The 21,447-nt window shown below is 55.7% G+C and overlaps 9 protein-coding genes across 9 annotated transcripts; 4 read left to right on the top strand and 5 right to left on the bottom strand.

The window, feature by feature from the left end:
- Positions 1-1,982: 1,982 nt before the first annotated feature.
- Positions 1,983-2,588, bottom strand: CLUP02_10050 (uncharacterized protein; the record flags this gene model as incomplete). Its single annotated transcript, XM_049289026.1, has 2 exons — positions 1,983-2,173; positions 2,492-2,588. 2 exons carry the CDS (start codon positions 2,586-2,588, stop codon positions 1,983-1,985), a joined length of 288 nt encoding a protein of 95 aa, XP_049146170.1.
- Positions 2,589-2,674: 86 nt separating this feature from the next.
- CLUP02_10049 (nicotinamide N-methyltransferase) lies at positions 2,675-3,580 on the top strand (the record flags this gene model as incomplete). Its single annotated transcript, XM_049289025.1, has 1 exon — positions 2,675-3,580. One exon carries the CDS (start codon positions 2,675-2,677, stop codon positions 3,578-3,580), a length of 906 nt encoding a protein of 301 aa, XP_049146169.1.
- A 2,030-nt stretch (positions 3,581-5,610) lies between these two features.
- On the bottom strand, positions 5,611-9,295 carry CLUP02_10048 (uncharacterized protein; the record flags this gene model as incomplete). The annotated part of the gene is made up of 3 exons (XM_049289024.1): positions 5,611-8,613; positions 8,663-9,072; positions 9,130-9,295. 3 exons carry the CDS (start codon positions 9,293-9,295, stop codon positions 5,611-5,613), a joined length of 3,579 nt encoding a protein of 1,192 aa, XP_049146168.1.
- A 47-nt stretch (positions 9,296-9,342) lies between these two features.
- On the bottom strand, positions 9,343-9,806 carry CLUP02_10047 (uncharacterized protein; the record flags this gene model as incomplete). The annotated part of the gene is made up of 3 exons (XM_049289023.1): positions 9,343-9,428; positions 9,525-9,629; positions 9,689-9,806. 3 exons carry the CDS (start codon positions 9,804-9,806, stop codon positions 9,343-9,345), a joined length of 309 nt encoding a protein of 102 aa, XP_049146167.1.
- Positions 9,807-9,864: 58 nt separating this feature from the next.
- On the top strand, positions 9,865-12,199 carry CLUP02_10046 (uncharacterized protein; the record flags this gene model as incomplete). Its single annotated transcript, XM_049289022.1, has 3 exons — positions 9,865-9,988; positions 10,040-10,207; positions 10,254-12,199. The coding sequence occupies 3 exons, from the start codon at positions 9,865-9,867 to the stop codon at positions 12,197-12,199; spliced, it is 2,238 nt and encodes a 745-aa protein (XP_049146166.1).
- Positions 12,200-12,638: 439 nt separating this feature from the next.
- CLUP02_10045 (malate dehydrogenase) lies at positions 12,639-15,095 on the top strand (the record flags this gene model as incomplete). The annotated part of the gene is made up of 7 exons (XM_049289021.1): positions 12,639-12,803; positions 13,111-13,142; positions 13,308-13,603; positions 13,755-13,833; positions 13,977-14,380; positions 14,450-15,002; positions 15,065-15,095. 7 exons carry the CDS (start codon positions 12,639-12,641, stop codon positions 15,093-15,095), a joined length of 1,560 nt encoding a protein of 519 aa, XP_049146165.1.
- A 1,445-nt stretch (positions 15,096-16,540) lies between these two features.
- CLUP02_10044 (F-box domain-containing protein) lies at positions 16,541-19,240 on the top strand (the record flags this gene model as incomplete). The annotated part of the gene is made up of 1 exon (XM_049289020.1): positions 16,541-19,240. The coding sequence occupies one exon, from the start codon at positions 16,541-16,543 to the stop codon at positions 19,238-19,240; it is 2,700 nt and encodes an 899-aa protein (XP_049146164.1).
- Positions 19,241-20,035: 795 nt separating this feature from the next.
- CLUP02_10043 (ribosomal protein L22) lies at positions 20,036-20,991 on the bottom strand (the record flags this gene model as incomplete). Its single annotated transcript, XM_049289019.1, has 3 exons — positions 20,036-20,194; positions 20,282-20,683; positions 20,989-20,991. The coding sequence occupies 3 exons, from the start codon at positions 20,989-20,991 to the stop codon at positions 20,036-20,038; spliced, it is 564 nt and encodes a 187-aa protein (XP_049146163.1).
- Positions 20,992-21,169: 178 nt separating this feature from the next.
- Positions 21,170-21,388, bottom strand: CLUP02_10042 (uncharacterized protein; the record flags this gene model as incomplete). Its single annotated transcript, XM_049289018.1, has 1 exon — positions 21,170-21,388. A coding segment is annotated over one exon (219 nt), but the record flags the coding sequence as incomplete, so codon positions are not given.
- Positions 21,389-21,447: the final 59 nt, after the last annotated feature.

Below are 21,447 nucleotides of genomic sequence, written 5' to 3'. Positions count from 1 at the left end.
GGAACAGGACTGACGGTTTTGACAGCGCGACAGGGTCAGCGATTGGCAGCAAAGATCGGCAGCAATAGTGTCAAGCAAGGGAGTGTGGACGGGCTGTAGTTGTATGGGATGGATAGTCGTGCCGAAGACTCGCAGCGGTGTTACCGGATCGGGGATGGTGAAGGGGGTTTTGTTCTTTGGCCCTAAGATCCCCTATCAGGCGTGTCAGACTGCCAGATTTATCACGAATCACGATGGGGTGGGTGCCTTGGTTCTTGTGCGACCTCATCAGCTAGTCTAACTAGCTGCTTCCCCCCCCCCCCCCCCCCCCCCCCCCCCCAACCCCCGCGGGCACCCCCGCAAAAAAAACCCCAATCCGGGGGGGGGGGGGGGGTCGGGCTTCCCGCGCCCCCCGGGGGCGCGCGGGGGGGGGACGAGGGGGAGGGGGTGGGGCGGGGGGGGGGGGGGGGGGGCGGCGCGGGTGGGTGGGCGGCCCCCCCCCGGCAGGGGGGGCCGGAGGGGTGGGGGGTTCCGAGTTCCGCGCTCTGCCGCGAGCGACGGAGGATGAGCCGATGAGGATGAGGATACTGGTGGCCGGTGGCCGGTGGTCGGCCTGTTTGGGTAGCCCGTACCCGTACCTGTGGCTGGCCAGAGAAAGGGGGGGGGCCATGCTGACGGGATTCGGGATCGAGGGTGGTGGATGGACGGATGGTTGATGACGATGGGACGAAAAATGTAAGGTACGGATTACGTTTGTTCGTGTCAGGGTACCTAGGTAAGTAAGCATGATATGCTGTGGTGGGGAGGTATGATGGAGGAGGAGGAGGATGACCCCGAGGGAGGATCAAAATAGCCATGCATGAGTGGCATGCGCATGTTGTGGCCGCAGTCTACCTATTGTCGGTGTGTGTGTGTGGTTGTACTACTAATTACAAGCATTTTGCACATTGGAGAGAGTAACTTTGGAAAACTCAATGGACGAAAGAGAGAGTGTGTGTATGGTTGGATCTGGGGCAGAGAAGGGATCTGGTTTGCGGATGCGGGTGCGAGTGGACGGCACAGGGCGGCACAGCCACTGCACTGCACCACCTCTATCTTTTTTTTTTTTTGGTCTCCTCTGTTAGTGGGAGGTTCCCTGGCGGTAGTGGTGGTGGTGGTGGTGATGACGGAGAGGGAGAGGGAGCCCAGAGGAGGGGTGGAGCGGAAAACTGTTGTCGGGATGCGGGTTCCTGCGAGCCCACTAGCAGTGCTAAGCTTCGGCTACGGGGGGGGGACCACTCTGCAGTCTGCAGCGATTTGTTTGCACAGCCACCTGCGCTTAGGTTCCCTCCACTGATACCTACGGTCCACTGGAAGAAAGGACGGAGACACAGAAAAAGGGACCCCGCTGACGACGATTTTCTCCGGCGCTGTGGTCCCTGAAGAGGCCCCCGACGCACCGACCGAGGGACAGCCCAGGCGGGAAAGCTACCATAGTACATGGAGGAAAAAACATCGTGGCCAGTGTGGCTGTGTCGCGGCAGCATCCGCGCCGTGGTAATTGTTTTCCCCCCGGGGGCCAAGTCCCCGGGGATTCCAGGCTCCAAGCTCCAGGTTCGTACCTTGCAGAGCATCCCAGAGATGAGGTTTGAAGTAAAGTAGCGTACCATGCCACGTACACGCTTACTGCGTAAGGATACCACTATACGGGTACGGAGTAGTAGTGTATAGGTGCACTATTATCACCGACCTGGATGATCCTGATGGTTCTCTCCAGGGAAGCTCCCACTCTCACGATCAACCCTGCCATCCAACTATGAACACATTTACCTTACCTTACAAACTTACATAAGAAACCACCTCATGGGCAGGTTATGCCAACTCCTAATGGGCAGCGGTGCCCCTGTGCCGTGGTGCGCGTCCACGTCCCTCTACGCCTCCCCCCGTCCCATCTCTTGCAGTCTTTCATGCCGTGGCGTCGTGAGGCTCAACACCTTTTTTTTTCTCATCCCACATCACTGATATCAGACGCGGACGCGGACGCGGACGCGAGTGCGGTTCCTTGCGGCTCTGATGGCTGTGCGTCCTGTGTAGTGTATGCGTACCCCTTCTTCTTCTTCTTCCTCCTCCTGTCGGTGCCACCGCGAGGACATCTTTTCGGCATTGACAGACGCCACATCTCTTTCGTCCCATCTTTCGAAAACCGACGTGTTCCCTGTTTCATGGTGGTGTCGTTCCCGGTCTTTTTTAGTTTTTTTCTGTCGTTGGGGGTTGTTCGCTGATTCGGACTCGCTGTGCACGATGCCGCCTGACCAGTGACTGAGGGAAGGTGTACGTTGTTAGGTAGGTGTCCGTAGCGCAACTCGGTGGATGGCGGGGCAATTCGACTACCCCGCCATGCGCCGTTTGACCTCCTCCTGACCTTGCGCGCGCACACACCGAAAAAGACGACAATTTTCCCCCGTTTACCCAAGTCTTTTTTTTTGCATTACGCATACCCTAACGCCACTGCGCTTCGACGACAGCACTCTACTCGCGGCAGGTACCTCGTTGTCAAACTCGACCTCGTCGTCGTCGTCGTACTCGCTTTCGTTCGCTTCGGTGTCTCGCCGTCCTTGGATCCCCGGCATCTCGACTGCCCACCCTCCTCCTCCTCCTCCTCCTCCTTCGACATCCCGGCCCCCCGGCGCTCTTTCTCCGTTCCTATCCGTCAATAATGGCGCTCACATCCCGCATCTCCCTGACCGGCCCGCCCGCCGAGTCCCCCGAGGACTACCTCATGTCCTCCCTCGGCGTAATCTTCCCCGACGACGTCACAAACCAACACGGCGACGCCGTAAACGGCATCGAATACACCTCCCCGCACCTCCGCCGTCCCCTGACCTTTGAGCTCGCCGAGCCCGACGCCGCCGACGACCGCAAGCTCTTCAGCCACTACCTCTGGAACTCGAGCCTCCAGCTCGGCGAGTTCGTCGAGGCCGGCACCTTGGGTATCGACACCGCCGTGCCCGTCCGTCTCGGGCCCCCACTATCGCACTTTGACGTCCGCGGCAAGACAACCCTCGAGTTGGGCGCCGGCACCGCCCTGCCGAGCATCATGTCCGCCCTCCTCGGCGCGGAACGCACCGTGCTGACGGATTACCCCGCCCCGGCCGTCATGAAGTCCCTCCGCCTCAACGCCACGCGCAACATCGTCCCCGCCGTCTCCCCCACGGGCGCCCTCACGGCCCGCGAGGTCCTGGTCGAGGGACACTCGTGGGGCGAGCTCGACGATCCGTTTTCCATCGCCAACAAGCACGCTTTCGAACGGCTGTTCGTCGCAGACTGCCTCTGGATGCCCTGGCAGCACGCCAACTTGCAAAAGTCCATTGCCTGGTTCATGCGAGAAGGCTCCGAGTCCCGGTGCTGGGTCGTGGCCGGATTTCACACGGGACGGCCCAAGATGCGCGGCTTCTTCGAGGAGGCGAGCCTGGCGGACGCCGGGCTCGAGGTCGAGTCCATTTGGGAGCGGGACTGCGACGGCGAGGAGCGGGAGTGGGCTTGGGACCGCGGTATCGAGGACGTGACGATCCGGAAGAGGTGGTTGACTATTGCGGTGCTTAAACGCAAGGCTGCCGCGTGAAAGGAAAGAAGAACAAAAAGAATAAAATATACATAGTACGGTGGCCACAGACAAGCGGTCACGGTCAGTGGACAACAAGAACCACGACATGGGTGGGGTTTTGACTTATAAGGACTATTGGTGCGGACCTTGACACTCCGCTCCGTCTCTCTCGATGCTGAGACATTCAACGACATCATTTCTCGATTCAGCTCTAGGCTCTTGGGCTCTAGGCTCTAGGCCCCATCCGAGGTCCCGCTCCATTCTCCGGGGGAACTTTTGCCCTTTTGCTTTCCCTCGACAGCTCACTTGGGTACTCTCATCTCCCCTGAGAAAGGTGGCTGAAGGGGGTAGAGTTAGCGCCCGGGAGGAAGATGATGGCGATGAATTTGTTTCGCCCGCAATCAGCTGTTTACGTGCTCATGGCATGAACAACAGAGGAGCAGGAGCAGGAGCAGAAAGCAGGGAAACAGGAGGAAGAAGAAGAAGAGGAGTACCTTTGCTATGCCCGGGTACCAGGCCCGGTGCGGCTGAAAACTCAAGCTACGGGTTCTCTCCTAGGTATTCCAGCTGAGCTGAGCCTGATCTACGACTCTTGATTGGTTCGATCTTAGACATTGTGGCTGGGCCCTAGATCTTTGCTGGGGGAGGAACTTTTGGTTTCGAGGCACGGCGCTTTGGAATCATTGAAACCGTCGTCGTCGTTGCCGTTCTCCTGCTGAGTTTTCCTTCCCTGGACAGCCAGACTTCTGTTGATGGGGTAAACTCCTTCGGGCGTTGGCCGACCTGGCTAGATGCAGTATTTGAGTTTTCTGTCCACAGTCAATGGCCGGGAGAAGGGTTATGAGTGGGAGAATCGTAGGACGAGGACCCGGAGGGGAATCCTACTAGAACCAGAACCAGAGCTAGGGACGGAGTTTGGTCCGAAAGGGGGGGCCCGGCCTGTCAATAGAACTTGAGCCCCCTTTGAAGCTATCCACGCGCCAGCATTGAATCTACCTACATCAATTATCGAATTCTTGTCCCATCATTTTGTCCTACGGAGCATCCGTACTTCCTCGCCTATTCGCAGCATCATAATCAACTCTTTCACCACAACCAGCTTTCCCTCTCCAAGACCCAGCCCGTCGAAGCGTCCGTCCATTGTGCATTCTTCTCTCCCGCCCTTCACATCAACCCCCCCGTCTTTTACCTAGGTCTAGCTGAGTATGTTTCCGTGTTCCTCATTCCCAAGGCTTTTCCATATGAGACAAAAACACCAAAGTTTTGATCGGCAATCTTTTATTCGACACCACATGCAGTCATCGGTTATGATCATCTGTTCATATTGGGGTTCTGCCCATGGGAAAGAATGAAAACTCAGCTGGGTGGCTGGATAGAGATACCTCACATGCCTCCGACCAGACGCATTCGCATTCGGGTTCGCGAGAGCACCCCCCCAGGAGCTGAGGTAGATACGTAAGTGGCAGGCAGGCAGGCGGGTAAGTACCACGCCAACAGCAACAGCAGCGAAGTCTCCCGTCTCTTTGCGTCAATCTTGGCGCTTTCCATGATTTCAACCGGCCGTAGGGAGTGGTAAACGACGGGTGGGATCCTCCTTCCCGTGACCGGATGCAGCGGCTTCGTGATAGCAAAAGGAAACAAGAGCTGCTTTCCGTTTCCTATTCGTCGACACCTCCACTTACTCGGACCTTGTCCCCCCCCGTCTGCGATGGCTGGGGGGCCTGAATAGCTTTTCTTGAAATGCAGAGGCAGCGGCTTATTCAGGGAGACTTGATGGTTTGTGAAGCACGTCCCGGTTTACGACAGCAATGGTTGATCATCAGAGTGTTGCAATCCCTAGTGCCTATATTGTCAAGAAATCCAGCAGCTCCTCTCACCTCACCTGCATTGGTGCCACCGGATATGAGGAGCAAAGTCTATGAGGGCATCATCATTATCGTGCTTTCTCCCGCCTTGCTATGTTTGTCCTCTACGGACCAAATCTACTCTACATCAAAACATGACCCTTCCTCCAATCTCCAAGACACCAATCATGGCTACACAGCCGACTAATTAGGCGCCTCAATCGACGGTCCCTTCTCATCCACCTTGAGAATCAAGTCGTGGTTCACTCTCAAATTCTCCGCCGAGCTGAGAGCCTTGGTGACCGTCGTCTCGTGCCTCTCCTGCGTGATACGCCGCAGCGCCGTCATCAAGAACCCAGCCACGACCTCGACGGACCACTGGTCGGGAATCAGCGCCAGCACATCCTCGACGTCGAACCAGCCCCCGAAACGCTCCAGCAGCGCGCCCGTCTGCTCAATCTGGTCGCTGACGTCCTGTATGGCGAGGAACTCGCCGAGGACAGCCCGGAACAGCCGCGCTTGCATGTCGTGCGTCGGCGTGCTCTCCCGCCTGCCGTCCGGGCGCGTGTAGATGCTCGAACCGCCGCGCAGGCAGTACGAGACAGCCGTGTCGTAGTCGCCCAGCTTGTGTACGAGAAGCCGGATGGCATCCTCGTGGCGTCTTTCGCGGCCGTCGAGGATGATGGTCTCGGGGACGAGAAGCTCGTCCGGCAGCGAGGATATGCGCTCCCTGATGGCGGCGGCGTCGTACTGGTGTGCACCACCCAGCAACTGCAATAGCCGCAGCCGGCTCTGCCAGACCTCGTCATCTTCGGGAGCGTTATCCGTGAGGAACTGTCGATATGTCGGTTTCGGAGCCTGTAATGCTCTGTATGATGTGTATGTGCCGGCGAACGCGTCTCGGCTCTCTTGCGACGTCTCTAGATCGCTGAGAACAATGTCCAAGTAGTAGGCGATGAGGTCGTTGACATAACCAGTGTGCCCCTTGCCAAAAACAAGATGCTCCAGGTAGTATTTGACTGCGTCGGGAGCCTCTTCACGAAGGATGGCCACAACTTCCGCTGGCTCGAAGCCGGGCGCCTTGCCCTTATCTTCTGCAAAGATTTGTACGCCGAGCTTCGGATTGCGACTCGCGAGCCAGACACCATATTCCCTCACGAGGGCCTGGCTGCTAATCTTCGTGAGATACTCACGGACGCGCTGCTCTCCATCCTGCAGCTCGCCTCCATAGTCGGCCTCACCCTCGACGATACGCCGCCAGGTCGCGAGAACGTCGCCCGCCATCTTGCGGCTTTGGTATAGTCGACTGAGTACGAAGAGGCGGTGGTATGACTCTAAAAGGGAGGCAGCTCGATCGAAGCAATCTACGCCCTTGTCGACAACGTCATATAACTCTGATCGGACCGACGAGCTCTTCCTCGCCAGGCCTGCGGGCGAAGTCTGGTCGAGCTCGAGGAGGACCAGCAACAACGCGGCATCGACAGTCCGGAACACCTCGCTCTCGTCTGCAACGCTGCCGAATCCCTTCTTCTTTCTCCACGCGGCTAGGAACCGCCGCAGAAATTGCACGACTTTGCCGTCGAGGTCCCCTATTGAGTGACTGTCTTTATGAAAATGCTCGCTTTCCAAGTAGTTCTCTGTTGTTCTCTTGACGCCGCCAAAGATCCAGATGCCTCTTCGGCTCTCCACAATCTCATTCCGTAGGCCGGGTATCAAAGACAAAACAACGCGAGGATCCAGACTACTCTCCACCAAAACTTCCTCCAAGGCTTTCAACTCAGCATCTGTGAAAGGCGTCTCTGTCGCATGCAATAAGTTGGTAAGAAGAAGGACACCAGCACGCTGGCGCAGGTAACTGAATGTCACAAACTCCAGCTCTGATTTGGCATCCTGCCCTCTAAACGAGTTGAGTACCGTGAAAATTGCACGTCGGTTGAGTTTGGATGGGTCTGAGGTCCCGTCTTGCTCGCATGCAGCTTCTAGTCGGGCTTCCAGCCGCAGCAACGTCGGGTTCCGAATTGCCCACCAAATATGATCCTTTGCCCATACTGCTATCCTGGAGTTGGCATTTGCCAGTCGCCTTGCAAACTCACTCTCTTCAGCGTTTCTGTTTTCTTCCCACCCTTCGGGTAATGCGTCTTCTTCCTGGGAGTCTACATCACGCTCGAACAGTTCTCGCTCTTTCGTCATCTGCTCTAGAGATGATGCGGTGCGAGAGTCTGCGCTTCTCGGTGAGAATATCGGGTTTTCGGCAAGGCCTCCAGGAAACGGGGAAAACTTCCCCTGACAAAGTCTTTCGACAATCTCTTCGAAATGGGTCTCGTCGGTACCCATCAGCGAGCGAATCCCCAAAGGTGTCGTTTCATCTTCTCCTGATGTTTCCGTCTCCAACCACCATTTAGAAGTTTCTGGGTCCGTCCCGTCCGAATCCCATCTTTGAATTTCCAGTCCGTGACGCAGCCCTGCTTCCGAGTCCTTCGTCATGGATGCAATGACGTATCCCTCCTCATCCTGCTCCAGTGCCATCCTGGACGATGCCTGGTTAGATGCCCCACCGTCAACCACCACTTCCCGCGGGTATCTGTCAAACTCGACAGTCGGTCTCGTTGGGTCTCCGTCAAGGTTCACAAACATCCCGATGCCCGGGTCCAAGGGTCCAGTGCCAGTGACAAGTAGGAATTCTTCAGCTGTTGGCGAAACAATGTGGGGTTTGAGGAAGACGGGAGCCGACTTTGTTGGAGACGTCTCCGCGCGAGCAGTTGCAGGCGCCGCTGGCAAGGGCTTGTCTGTTAATGGCGGCGGCAAGGGGCCTTCGCCCGAAGGTCTTGGACTGGCAGATGGAGTCGGTGGTGAAGATCCTTGCCGTGCGCTTTCGTCGGCTCCTCGAGGGCTGAGGTCCCTCCGTCCACCGCTGAGCAGACCGCCCAGGCTCGTGCTTCTAGCATGGCCGTGAGGGTCACCAGCGGAGAGGAGCGGTCGGTTATGGGCGGCCGATGCACTTCTCAAGATACCGCCATCTACACTGCCTGCGATATCTTGAGCCTGACCTATTTCACCCGCAGGTTGTGAGTCGTCCAAGGAGGATATGGTCATGAGCGGAATTCTAAGCTGCCTGCCAACATCGAGCAAGGAGTAACTTCGTGAATCAGCAACACACGCAATGGAGTCGCGACGAATCGATATTGTAGTCCCGGGTACGTCAATATTCTAAACAGCCGTTAGTCATTCATTGCTTATAGGACGAGGCATTGCGTACCTTGACTGCTCTTGCAACCTCCCCGATCCTCACAACCTGAATCCTTCGCATCAGCGATAGGAGGATGAATACCCCTGCAGCGGATTCGTCAACATCATCTTGGGGATCGTTCAAGTCCACTCCGCCAACCCAATTGCAGTTCTTCACCTGCGTAGTTCCGAATACGGGGCTGAATTCAGGCAGAGAGTAGAAGGTGACGGTCTGGTTGCAAAGCACACAAGCCTTTCCGACCTTGGGCAGAAGGAGAATCTGTTGAATGCCTGGGAGGGCGTTGCTGTTCTCGGCAAAGGCCGGCCGCAGACGGGAGGCAAGTATAAAAGATGGTCGTCCGGCCGGATCGGCGGGGTCGGCTGGGATCTGGACAAAATGAAGCAATTCGGATGCGCTCGTGCCGATGTATAGGTTGTGGTCTGGTGGGAAGATGATCAGCACCGTGATGAGCCATCGGAGAGGTCACATCTACCTACCTAGGTATTCAACACAATTGATCTTGGTCCCCTCGTCAGCGCCATCTGCCGACAACGGCACATCCTCCAACAATGTGCGCAGGATAAAGGGCCCGTCATTGCGGGCGATCGCATTGGAGCTCCCGGACGCAGAGGAGGTCTGGTCGTCTGGATCCTCGGATGCCATGTTAAATCAGTCGTACTATCATGAGTGCCGTAATGCCATTGTCGAGCTCATGCGACGGTCGTCTCGAGGCGTGAAAGGGTCGTTCTGCTGGGAATATGATGCAGCTGGGAAGCTCCGAAGCTGGGCTGGTAATCTGATGACATGGTCCAGAGGTACGGAGTAGTGTAGGTACATCCATCACCTTAGGTACCTACAGCTAACCTAACCATAGGCGGATTACGTAGCCCACCTATCCTGGATAACCGGGTCGCTGTGCTAAAGGTACTGGCGCAGGCATGTGCCTGGGGCGGCCCCGTAGGGACGGAAACGACGAGCTGTTGCTGCCTCTGAACCCCTGCATGCCGTGCGCAGCCAATCAACTTGCTGCCCGGAAAGGGAACACGTTCCCCGAACCAGCGAGCTCAGTCGAAACACTTTCGATCTGTACCGAACGACAACAGCTACAACGGACACTGGCGGATTGAAACAACTCTTCAACCCCGCCGTCAACCTCGACTTCTTGGAGTTCCATGGTCTCCCGGTGATGAAGTGATCATTATTCAAATTGCGACCGAGAAAACCGACTCAACATGGCAGACGTAGAATCCGTCCTGGCGGCCAATGCCAACGCGCCGCAGCCAGAGGCACCTTCGGACACTCCCAACCTGCCCGAGGGCGGCAACAAATTCCAGCATGCCATCTCGGCCTGGAGAAGTGAGGGAACCCATTGGCTATAACTTTGAAAACATAGTCTGACCGAGCTAGCTATCGACTACACGAACCTCGTCGCAAACCTCGACAACACCGCCTCCGAGATTGTCACATACCAGCGAGACTCGACCGTCCAGAGAAAGGAACTAGCCCAGAAAACAAAGGACTTCAGGAAGCTCGATGATGCAACAAAGCTGGGCGAGATCAAAGGCCTGTTGAAAGGTACGGCGTCTTCATTGCCGAAGTGTTGCTCTTACTAAACGAAAAGCGTACCAAACCTTCATCGATCTCCTTACGAACCACTCAAAGTCAATCAACTCGGCCTTCCTCCAGACTTACACATCCTTATCCGATGCGCCTGATCCATACCCGCTTCTTGAAGCGTCGGTCGACTCCATGCTCGTGTCTGAAGACACTCTTCCGAAGCTGACTGAGGAAAATCAGCACCTGCAAAAGTCCGTCGCTAAGCTGACGACCCAGCTGGAGGATACCGAGAGCAAGCTGCAGACAGAATCTGCCGCGAAGAGGGAGCTCGAAAACAATCTGGATAGCAAGGTAAAGGAGGTGGAGGCTTCGTGGGTGGCAGTGCTCGACGAAAAGAAGGACAACTGGGCCGCGAAGGAGAAGACGTTGGAAGAAAAGGTTGAGAACCAGGAGCGTCTGCTCACCGAGATCAAGGCGAGCTACGAAGTCAACCAGCGCCTCGGAAAGACAGACGATGGGGATGCGGAAGGCCAGGCAGGCCACGTCACCAGTGCCGAAATCGAGATGCTTCACTCAGACCTTGACCGGACCAGTCAGCGGCTGGCCGAGATCGAGGCCCGGAACGAGCAACTGCGACTGGAACTGGCACAGGCAAAGTCATCCGCCACCACTCAGACGCCCACATCCTTGGAAGACGACCCTGCTTACATGCGCATGCGGTCGGAAAACTCATCACTCATCCGGAAACTCGATGCTAGCAGGGTTGAGAAGGAGGGGCTGAAGCGTGATCTGGATTCCAGGCTGCGCAGCTTGGAGAGAGAGGTTGGCCTGCTAAAGGAAGAAAGGGACAACCTCAAGTCCAAGGTGCAGAAGTGGAGTGACTACGACGACGTGAAGCAGGAGCTTGAGGTACTCAAGAGCATCGAGTTTTCCACAGGCGACGATGATGATTTGAAGGATGTGGTCGAAAGTGCCACAGAGTCCAAGGGCCAAAGTGACACTTTGGAGAAGCTCCTCTTGGCACGGAACAAGAAGCTCGGTGACGAGCTGACGATCCTGCGCGTTTCCCACCAAGACTTACAGACTAAGCTCTCTGACCTCCAGGAGGAAATGTCGCGAACGAATATGGACCTCGAAAAGTCGCAGAAACTAAACGAGCGACTCGAGAACGACCTCGCGACGCTGCAGTCAGAGTCGTCCAACGCATTCCCTTCCGGCGCGTCGGTGGCAGGAACATTCAACCGCTACGCCCCATCAATTGCCCCGGGACGAAGGGGAGGAGGTGGTGGTGGTGGAAGAGTTTCGCCAACATCGTCCATCATCAGCGGAATTGACCCACGTATGGGTGGTGGAGGAGAGCCCATGGGCGGCGGCTCTGGCATTCTGCCAATGATCACAGCCCAACGTGACCGTTTCAAAAAGCGAATTGCCGAACTAGAAAGCGAGTTGTCGGACACGCATCGCACCGTCTCCCAGCTGAGACAAGAAGTATCAGCTCTTCAAAAGGACAATCTCAGTCTTTACGAGAAGACGAGGTACGTCTCGACATACAATCGGGCCGGACCTTCAGCAACGTCGTCTTCAGCGGCATTCTCATCTAACCCGAACCCTTCCACGGTCTCCATTGGAGGCAGCGGCAACCCGGGAATTACAATGGACAGATACAAAAAGGCATACGAATCGAATATTTCGCCATTTGCCGCTTTCCGAGGGCGGGAGTCTGCTAGGGCCTACAAGCGAATGAGCTTCCCCGAACGAGTGGTATACTCAGTGACGCGGATGGTGCTGGCCTCTCGGACTAGTAGAAATCTATTTGCGGCATACTGTGTCGCGTTGCATTTACTCGTCTTCTGCTCGCTATACTGGCTCGGCACGGTGGACGTGGAGCAGCACGCCAGCAACCTTGGCAAGTCGGTAGCAGGAGCCGCCGCCGCGGGCGCCGGGGGCCTCAAGGGAGGGGCCGGAAACGGCCACGGCGACTGGCAAGAGGAGGGGTTCAGTGGGCACTAGACGTTAGTCAGTAAGGTGTCTACTTAAAGTGACGCCGAGAGGGAGGGAAACGTGATGGATGTCGATTAAGCCAGCGACGAACGACTCTATGTGGGCGAAAACTGTATGCATAAAACTTGTTTTCACCGACAACTGTACGATTGGGCGTTAGGACATGTGGTATGAACCGCGGCAGTACTTTAACTTGGCTTAGTGAGGGATCTTGTCAGAACACAGATTCCAGATTACTTTGAATTTTAGCTACCGGGGATGAACGGGAACTTTGTTGCATTATCCGAGATCATCTGGTCGAGATCATACCTTACCTTAGATGGCGTCAAGCAGCGTGGGAAAGCGTGGCTCCCCACCGGTCCACCGCGATGTTCTATTCTAGGTTTTCCTTCCCGCTTCAACCTAAGGTAGGGTGGAAGGCTTTCTCCAGTCCCGAGCTGCCACCCAAATGTCCCAAAAGACCAGCGACGATTCCCATTCGACGAGAGATTCCCGTTTGACGCTGGCCCGTCTGCGCGGCCCGGGTGGGGACATGGACCTTGGAACCAATGAGAGGTTGTCGCGGCCCTGGTTGGGAGCGCGGCAAAAGAAAGCAAACCTGACCTTGGGAAATGTACAAGAGCGGGTACATGCAACGTGGGCGCGTCGCCGGGCCAGAGACGGGTACAACTTTTTTTTTTTTGGCAAGGTGCACGAAGGTGGTACCGTCCATGGGTAATCTCAGGTGGTTTGGCCTATCAGATGTGAGGGTTGACGCGATCTCTCTTGTTGCTATTTCAGGTTTCTAGCCGCCGTGGTTCGTTATTTCGAAGGACACCCACATGGGTATGCACACAGAGAGAGATACATACTCGGTCAAAGTCCAGATGAGGCAGGCCTCGTCTTTCATCGATACTCACCATTCTGATGCAAATGAACAGACGGATCAAGAAGGACAAAGGCGGACTGAAAGGTATGTAATACCTAGGTAGGGTATACAGCGGCCAGAAGATGACACGTCGAGTCGTCTTCACTAAGGCATCTTTACTCGCATAGATAGTCCTCTTGTCCAAAACGATATCGCCGTAGTATCTCAAATACCTTAGGTAAGTAACCCAATCTCAACTGGAGTCCATAGAAAAAGACAGAACTACACGGCCGCGACCTCGAATCCTCGAGTCCTGAGCAGCGAGCAGCACGACACCACCTTCAAAAACGTGGAGCGCGTCGCTACTTGTCACCACACAACGAGGCCGTTTGAAGCGGGCCGGGCGCTTGCACCTCCCCTGACCCCGGCGAAGATCGCCTGGCATCCACACACCCCGCTGGTATTACTTGCATCTCTGCCATTCCACTCATTCGTCCTCGCTCCCATCCTCGTCCCTCATGCCCTCTTCCCGCCCGTCGTACGGTTGCATGGCATGGCGGCTGCCAGTCTTGAACCATGGCAGCCGCTGCGAATACCGAGCCGTTGCCTCGCACACCACGGCGGCAGACTCTTCCCCCCTCCCCCGGCTATCCTTCCCCTCCCCCCCCCGCCATCTTTTTTTGTAACCCTCCATTGATACCATGCCATTCTGGGCAGGTCAGGAACCTAGGGCCCTAATGAGATGCATTGGTGGCCGTTTCTTTGCCGCCGGGGTGGGAGGAGGTAAGCGATTTGAGTATGTCGTGGTATATTAGAAACGGCTGCCCGCTTGCACAACGGAACTTGTGTAGCCCACCCCTTCCATCTACCACGGTTCATCTCATATATCGAGCGACGAATCTGCTTCGGTTTTTCTTGGGTTTTTTCATTATTTCCTAGTCTCGTATTTCATTGGTTTCGTTTGGGCTTTTACTTGCTTGAAATTCTGGTTCGATATTTCCACTCTTCTGGGGAACGAAGCATAATCACCAACACCAACAACCAACAACCGAACATCATCGAATACATTGACATCCGCCCTATTCTACTCCACATTATCACACCTAACCAATTCACGCAATTATATATAACCAATATGCGTTGCTCAACACTGTTGGTGCCGGCTCTAGCATCCCTTGCCCTTGCTGCGCCAACCTACCCCACGCTTAACCTCCAGGCCGCGTTGCCGGGTAGCATCGAGCAAATCTCCGAGTACTTCAACATGCTGGCGACCAAGGTTCAGGCCACCAAGTATCTGTCAACCGCACCAGTCTGCGACCTCTCCACGGCTAAGCTACCTGAAGGTGAGTTGAGAGATCCCGCGGCCTGGTAAGAACCAGAAAGATCTGCATACACTAACACCACATGCCCAGCCGCAACCCAGACTCTCGGCAAGCCTAGAGACGGCCTCACTCTCATGCACATCGCCATCGGCCGTGGCACCCAGAACTACACCTGCGACACCAGCAACTCGACAGCCGTCCCCGTCGCCACCGGCGCCGTCGCGACCCTCTTCAACGCCAGCTGCGTCGGCTCCCTGTACCCGGACCTGCTCGACAAGCTGCCCGTCGTAGCCATGGACTTCAACCTCACCGAGGAGGAGACGAACCGCCGCCTGGGGCCGAGCAACCTCGCCATTTCGGGCCACCACCTCTTCACCGGAAAGGGCGTCCCGCTCTTCATGCTCGAGAACGACGGCGCGTCTGTCGGCGACTCGTACTGCGCAAAAAACGCGTCCATGCCCGCGCCCCTCACGGCTCAGTCCGGCCAGCACGGCGAGGCGGCAGTTCCCTGGCTCCGGCTGCGTACCGTCGAGCCCAGCACCGGAGACGTCCAGGAGGTGTACAGGATACACACCGTCGGCGGCAGCGCGCCGGCTTCGTGCCAGGGCCAGGCTGCTAATATTGAAGTCCAGTACGCTACACAGTATGTCGAAATCATCCCTGGTCGAGATTGTATGGATCAATTTGACTTACAAGAAACTTTAGATATTGGTTCTTTTCTGGGCCCGCCCAATGAGACCGTACCCGCTTGATTAGCACCAGTTCTACGACAGAGAAACAATTGTTCTGATTCGAAAGGCGTTGGAGGTGTTTTTTGGGTTCCGCAGAAATATGTCATAGTTTGTTCTTATTCGATATACCATCATGTATTCCCACGGCAATTATATGGGTCATCATCCTATTGATGAACTGTTGTGCTGTGGCTGGAAATTAGGTCGGCCAGTAGACTGAAGCCGCTAGATAACACTCGTAATGGAATGGTCGTCTGTTGAGTCTTGTGGAGCCCATCGAGGGGTTTGTGTTAATGCAGGAGTGAATGTTTGTTCTGATGTTCACAGGCAGGGAGACCAACAGGGTGAAGATGTTCGAATCCGTAAACGGCGTGAACTCAACAAGCCTCCCTTTCGTCATACTTTGTCAATTTAGAGGCCAAACTCATGAGAAGTGCCTGCCGCATTCGTAGGATAAGCAAACTGCAATGTAACGAATCAGTCAAGGCCCCCAAGGGAATGAAAACAATCGATCAATGAGGTGGATGAGATAAGTAGAAGGAAGAATCAGTGTCACTCGGAGCAAGTCTAGACTCAGCCTCAGGTAGACCCTGACTGGGTCCACCACCTCGGTAGCCCCGCCCCGGTCCTTGCCAGAAGCACCCCGCCAAAAGCACAGCGGATCGCGACTGCCAAACAATCCCATGTTGAACACCTGAAAGGGCTGAGGTAAGGTACTCGCTGATCCCTAGGAAAGCGTCCCACCTTAGGGCCACACGCTGATCCGAACAGCCAATGACTTAGCTTCTTTTGTCTGAGGTGACGCTAAAAAGTGGTCTCACAAACCTCCGACCTGGGCACCTGCCACCAGTGACTTCACTTTTCTCGGCTCCTGCTGGCTGCGCTTTGCAAAGAACTTTCGTGGACTGTCACCTCTCCACTGTGATTTTTTTGTCCAATTCATTGCTTCAACATCCCGCTTCAACCAAATATCTCTTTGAGCCGATTGCTCACATTATTTGTTGCGCATCGTCAATAGCCAGGTACGCAAACAGCAAATAAATCTTTCATCATAATGCATTATTGCTAACTTCCTAGCCAAGACGATTGTGATCCTTTTGACGATTGCTCGATCGCCCGCAACTCGTTCTTTGATCGATTTTTGCATCCGATCAAGCGCTCCTGCAGCCACGAAGCACAATTATCCAGCGAACCACTCATTGGTATCAATAGCCAATATTCCCTCGACTTTGGGATAGGCCACTGTCAAGCATAATATTCCTACAGTCTCCCATTCCATTGTCCGAATCGTCCGACCCGACAGCCCACTGCCGAGCGACCGATGAATACCGAGCTCCTCCGACTCCCTCACTAAGCCTCGACAACCGACCCCGAGTCCAGCCAGCCAAGCTCACCCATGCTTGGTTAATTCATGGTCGAAATGAACAGAAGGGCACCTGCTTCTTCGGAAATGCCCCGCAAACGCCGGCGGATACGAGGACAGAGTGCCATGGCTTCAGACCCTCCCCAGCTCACCTGGCCCATTGGCCGGGTCCCAGTTGAGATCTTTGACGAAATCACCACCTACCTTTCGCGACCGGATGTTAAGAACCTCCGCTTGGTCAACCACGAGTTTGACAAGATGATTTCATCCAAGTACTTCCGCAACGTTGTGGTTCCTTTCCGATCGGAGATGTACAAGGCGAGAAAGCAGAAGTACCTGGACGATGGAGGTCAAGGCCAGCCTCAACTTGGAAAGGACACCCTCTTCTCCAGTGGCATGCGCATTTTCCAGTCTTTCGGCGAGCATATTCTTCGATTTGCCTTGTCGCTTGAGCTGGATGAGGAGAGCCTCGCCTACCCTCCCATCAAGCCGACCCAGCAAGCCGTTACCTCGTACTGGGGTATCTACCGCTGGCCTCATGAGTCGTATAACCGATATGCGGAGCTTGAGGGGCTTGAGCAGACTGCCGATGAGACAGCGTCCATGACAGAGGCCTTGAAGTGCCTGGTTCAGGTTCAGGAGCTTGGGCTGTGTTGCGATGCCGGGCTGGGCTACCTTCTCGGACCCGACCAACAGTTGGAGAGCCCTCCTCTGCCTCACCCGGTCTTTGGCCTTCGCAATCTGCGATACCGAAACCTGCAGCGACGCCTAGCGCGAGCCGACTCGGACTCTATGAACGCCCGAAAGCTCGCCTTCGAGAGTCCTCGAGATTTCAAGTACACGGTGCTGGAGGCCATGGTCACGAATGCCGGGTACACGCAGGCGCAGGCTAAGGACGCGATTGCTATACTCTTGAGCACCGAGAACGTGTCACTCACTAACATTGACTTTGACGAACGTACCGCCGCTGCTGCTGCCGCCGCTGCCCATGCGGCCGCCCAAGCAGCCCAGACCACCGCAGATGCTCGCGCCAACGTAGCTGCTCACGCCAACCAGCACAACCTTGCCAACATTGCCCAACTCATCGCCCAGGGTCAACCTGCTCCGTTCTTCAATGCGGCTGATTTCGATCCTCCCGACCATGATGATGAGATTGCCGAGGCAAACGCTGAGGCGAGAGCGGCGGCCACTGTGCTTAATGAGCTCACGGCTGGCCATCCACTGCAGCCCAGGAATCTGACTAGAGCTCAGAAGGAGATGCTGCTGGAGCTGGAATGGGCCCACAGGGCTCTCATTCAATCTTATGTCCTCGCCCTCATCGACAACGCCCGAATGAATAGCTTTAATGCTTTGACGACCCTCACGATCGCCAAGATTCCAAGTAGCCACGTCTACATGTTCCAGAGGTCGGATTTCTGGCAGAGTCTGCCCAACCTAACCAACGTTGCCCTTGCTGTTGTAGCCGATTGGCGCCAGGTTTCTAAAGTCGCCCCTGGTTGCGTCGAGGACGACTTCGTCTCGCCTGTCAAGGCGGTGACCAAGGTCCACCGTTTGATTCAGGACCACATCGCGGCACAGTTCAACATCAAATTCCTCCATTTTGAGTGGATTTGCGGTGGCGAGTTCGCACCCGGCATCACCCAGCGGAATCAATACGTGCTTCCCGCTCCGTTCTGCGACCCGATGCAGATGGTTCATCCTGAAGGTGCCAAGTCGCCAGACGCCTTGCTCACTCTACCGCACATCAGACACCTGTCGCTCAAGAACTGCTACTCGGCGCCTCACGTCTTTCTACAGGTTCTACGAACAATGGGATCGCAGTCTCTGGAGAAGTTGGAACTCGAAAGTGTCTCTCTCACGGGCGCGCCTACGAGAAATCCTGGTGCCGAGAATGCCTTTGGACCTGCACTCGTTATTGGCCCGGCACATGGTCCAGGCATTGTACTTCACGGACATGGCCAGGCTCAAGGTGCGCAAGCCGCGGGTCAGAATCAGGCGCCTCCGTTGCCGCCGGCACCTCTTCAACCGCAAGCCAACCCGGGCTTCGGGGGTGCGCCAGGGGTTCCGGCCGGAGTGGTGATCCCTCAGGGCCCGCTGCATGCTCCTGGCATCTTGCCGGCGCATCTGGCTGGCATGATGATGCAGCAACCTCTTCCGCAAATCGCCAATGTGGCGAACAACGCGGTGCCGCCTCCGCCTCCACCTGATCCAATGGCCGGCTGGGGTAGGATGCGACTAAGACAGCCTCGACTGCTGTCTTGGGCTGGCATCATTGAACGTCTCGCACCGACTCCACCGATTCAAGAGATCATGGTCGGTCAAGGTTTCCAGGATGACGAAGAGGATTGGGTGGACGATATTGTACGGAAAGATGACGGATTCTCGCTCTTGCCGCGGCCGCACAGTCTCGTCAGGGAGAAGGAGCTGCTCAGTATCCACCACATCTCGCTCAAGTCCTGCGGCTACGTGGTCCTGGACATCCCGATGGTTGACAATCATAGCATCATGCCAACCACGTCTCCGTGGCAAGAGCCTGCGGAAGTGACTGCGCGTCGGCGGGAGCTCATGCCCTTCATGCAGTCTTGCGGCGACAGGCTGGCGGCTAAGATCACCAATTATATCAGCAACCAGGAGCACTTCAACCTCTCGACCGCCTTTGGTATGGACACGGAGTGGACCGGTGTGTACGACGAGGAGGTTATTGAAGCTGCAAAGAGGGATGGGATTGTTCACCCTGGAAGAGGACGAATCACGGGCATGATTACCAAGATGGCTGAGCAGGTTTGAGCTGCACCGCTTGATTACGGTGAAAACTGTATAATGATTGGGATTTGGGTGGGCTGCGGGAGTCTTTTGATTTTTCTGCGTTTTTGGCAAAAGATACCACGGGCTCAAAATTGGGACGGAAAGGCGGGCGGGATAATGACTGGATGAGGGACCCATAACTCCGTAGTCACCTTACCTTATAGTAGGAAGACATCAAAAGTTGATAACACAATCATCGTCATCATTACCTGTAAGCCGGGCTGAAATGCGTCTCTTACGTTGCATTCAGGGAACATGACTGTTCTTTAGGCCGACCATAGGAGGAATTACAACCTCAAGACTCGAAGAGTTGGGCAGCGTAATACTCCATACTGATCACAGAGGGCGCGACATTGTAGTAATTTGATGCAGAAGCAAGCCAAAATTGAATGCATTTCCTCGTAACCGTTTGACGCCGATGCCGATGCCGATCATGGTAAACTAGGGACCGCCATGGGGGAATCATTGTTGCATGTTTGTTTATTGGTGGCCCATGCAGACCGTTGCGCGTGTGAATTCGCATGCCAATCCCTAAATGCCATGAGACCATGGCCTTCCTGTACACCAGCATATGAAAAGCCGCAAAGTTCTTTTTTGTATTTGAATCCACGCATCCATCCACGACCCAAAGACCAAATCCATCCCAGGGGGGTTGTTGTGGTGTACCGCGCTTGTCCACACTTCGCGCCGACCCTTTTTGCTCACGTCATGAACCGCACACACGCCACAAAAATCGAAGATCCGTTTCTTAAAAGATTAAAGAGTTGGAAAGTTCGTTTATGCGGCGGTGATGGCCTGGCGGGTGCGGGCACCGCGCTGGCGGGAGTTGAGGCGGACGTCCTCGCGACCGGCGACAGCCTCGGACTTCTGGACGACCTCCTCGCCCTCGGTGAGGATGAGCTCGATGTGGCAGGGGTTGGACATGTAGGGGTTAATCTGTGGCATGGGTTAGTTCGTCCACTTTCTGCTGCTGGTCTCTATCCTTCTCCTTCTAAGAGGATAGACTCGGGTGATAAAACATACGCGACCGTGGGCACGGTATGTGCGTCTCCGTTGCTTGGGGGCCTGGTTGACCTGGATGTGCTTGACGACGAGGTTGCCGGTGTCGAGGCCCTTGGCGTCGGCGTTGGACTCGGCGTTCTTGAGGAGGCCGAGGAGGAACTCGGCGGACTTGACGGGCCAGCGGGCCTTGGTGACGCCGAAGGCCTTGCCCTGGGCGGTGCGGCCGATGGAGCCGGCGTAGCGGCGGAAGGGGACGGCCTCCTTCTTCTCGGAGACGTTCTCGAGGAAGGTAACGGCGCGCTGGAGCTTCCAGCCGTTGATGGCCTGGGCGGTCTCACGGGTGTTCTTGAAGGACACACGGAGGTAGGCACCGCGCGCGCGGGCCGACTTCGCGGGGGCGATCTCTTGAGCGGCGTAGCGAACCTGAATTTGTGACGATAAGGGTCAGTCTTTTGGGTTCTGGGATATAACGAGCATTGTATGTCGCCATGTGTTCCGCATGTTCCTTATTCCTCCTCTTGGTCGACCATCATGAGTGACATAATTCAGTCACAAGTCCAGTTTTTTCTCTTCCTTTGACATCGTGAAATTTCGACCCTCTTTCGACGAGGGGCAAGGGAATCGTCTCGGCGGCTGCAAACAGGGTCGAAATTTCGTCGATTGCACAGATTTCCTCCTCTTCCTCGTCGACGCGGAACACAGGCAAAGCGAGCGGCGGTGCGACTTACCATCTTAATCGTTGGGTGTGGTGATGGTTTCGGTGGTCGGTCGGTGGTCGGTCGTGGGCTGGCTGTCAGAGTGAGGTTAGAAGAAATTCACAACTTTCGTTGACCCTAGCCCTCCTGCGCCGGGTTGGCTCGCTTGCGGATCGGGAAACGGCAGGGGGGTCGGCCTTAGGGTTCCGCAACCCTATGGGGTAAATGGGCGATTTCTTCCAGCTTTGGCCGGGGAAAAAATCGCAATGGGAAATCTGATGATACTCACGATTATTCCGATGAACTGATGAACAGTCTGGTGTTTCGTTTGGTTTTTCTGGAATGAGATTGCGGCTTGGGGAGTTGGGACAAATGGAAAGGATGATATTTTGAGGTGTTCTTCAATTCCGTTGCAAGCCAGGTACTGGACACCACCACCTGGTTTCTGACGCTCCTGCCTCTCCCCGAATCTGAGACCCCACTTTGCAGGTG

The sequence above is a fragment of the Colletotrichum lupini genome, chromosome 5, assembly GCF_023278565.1.
Source record: "Colletotrichum lupini chromosome 5, complete sequence".
NCBI lineage: Eukaryota > Fungi > Ascomycota > Sordariomycetes > Glomerellales > Glomerellaceae > Colletotrichum > Colletotrichum lupini.
The sequence above is the reverse complement of the archived record's forward strand: the minus strand, read 5'-3'. Positions and strand labels throughout refer to the sequence as shown.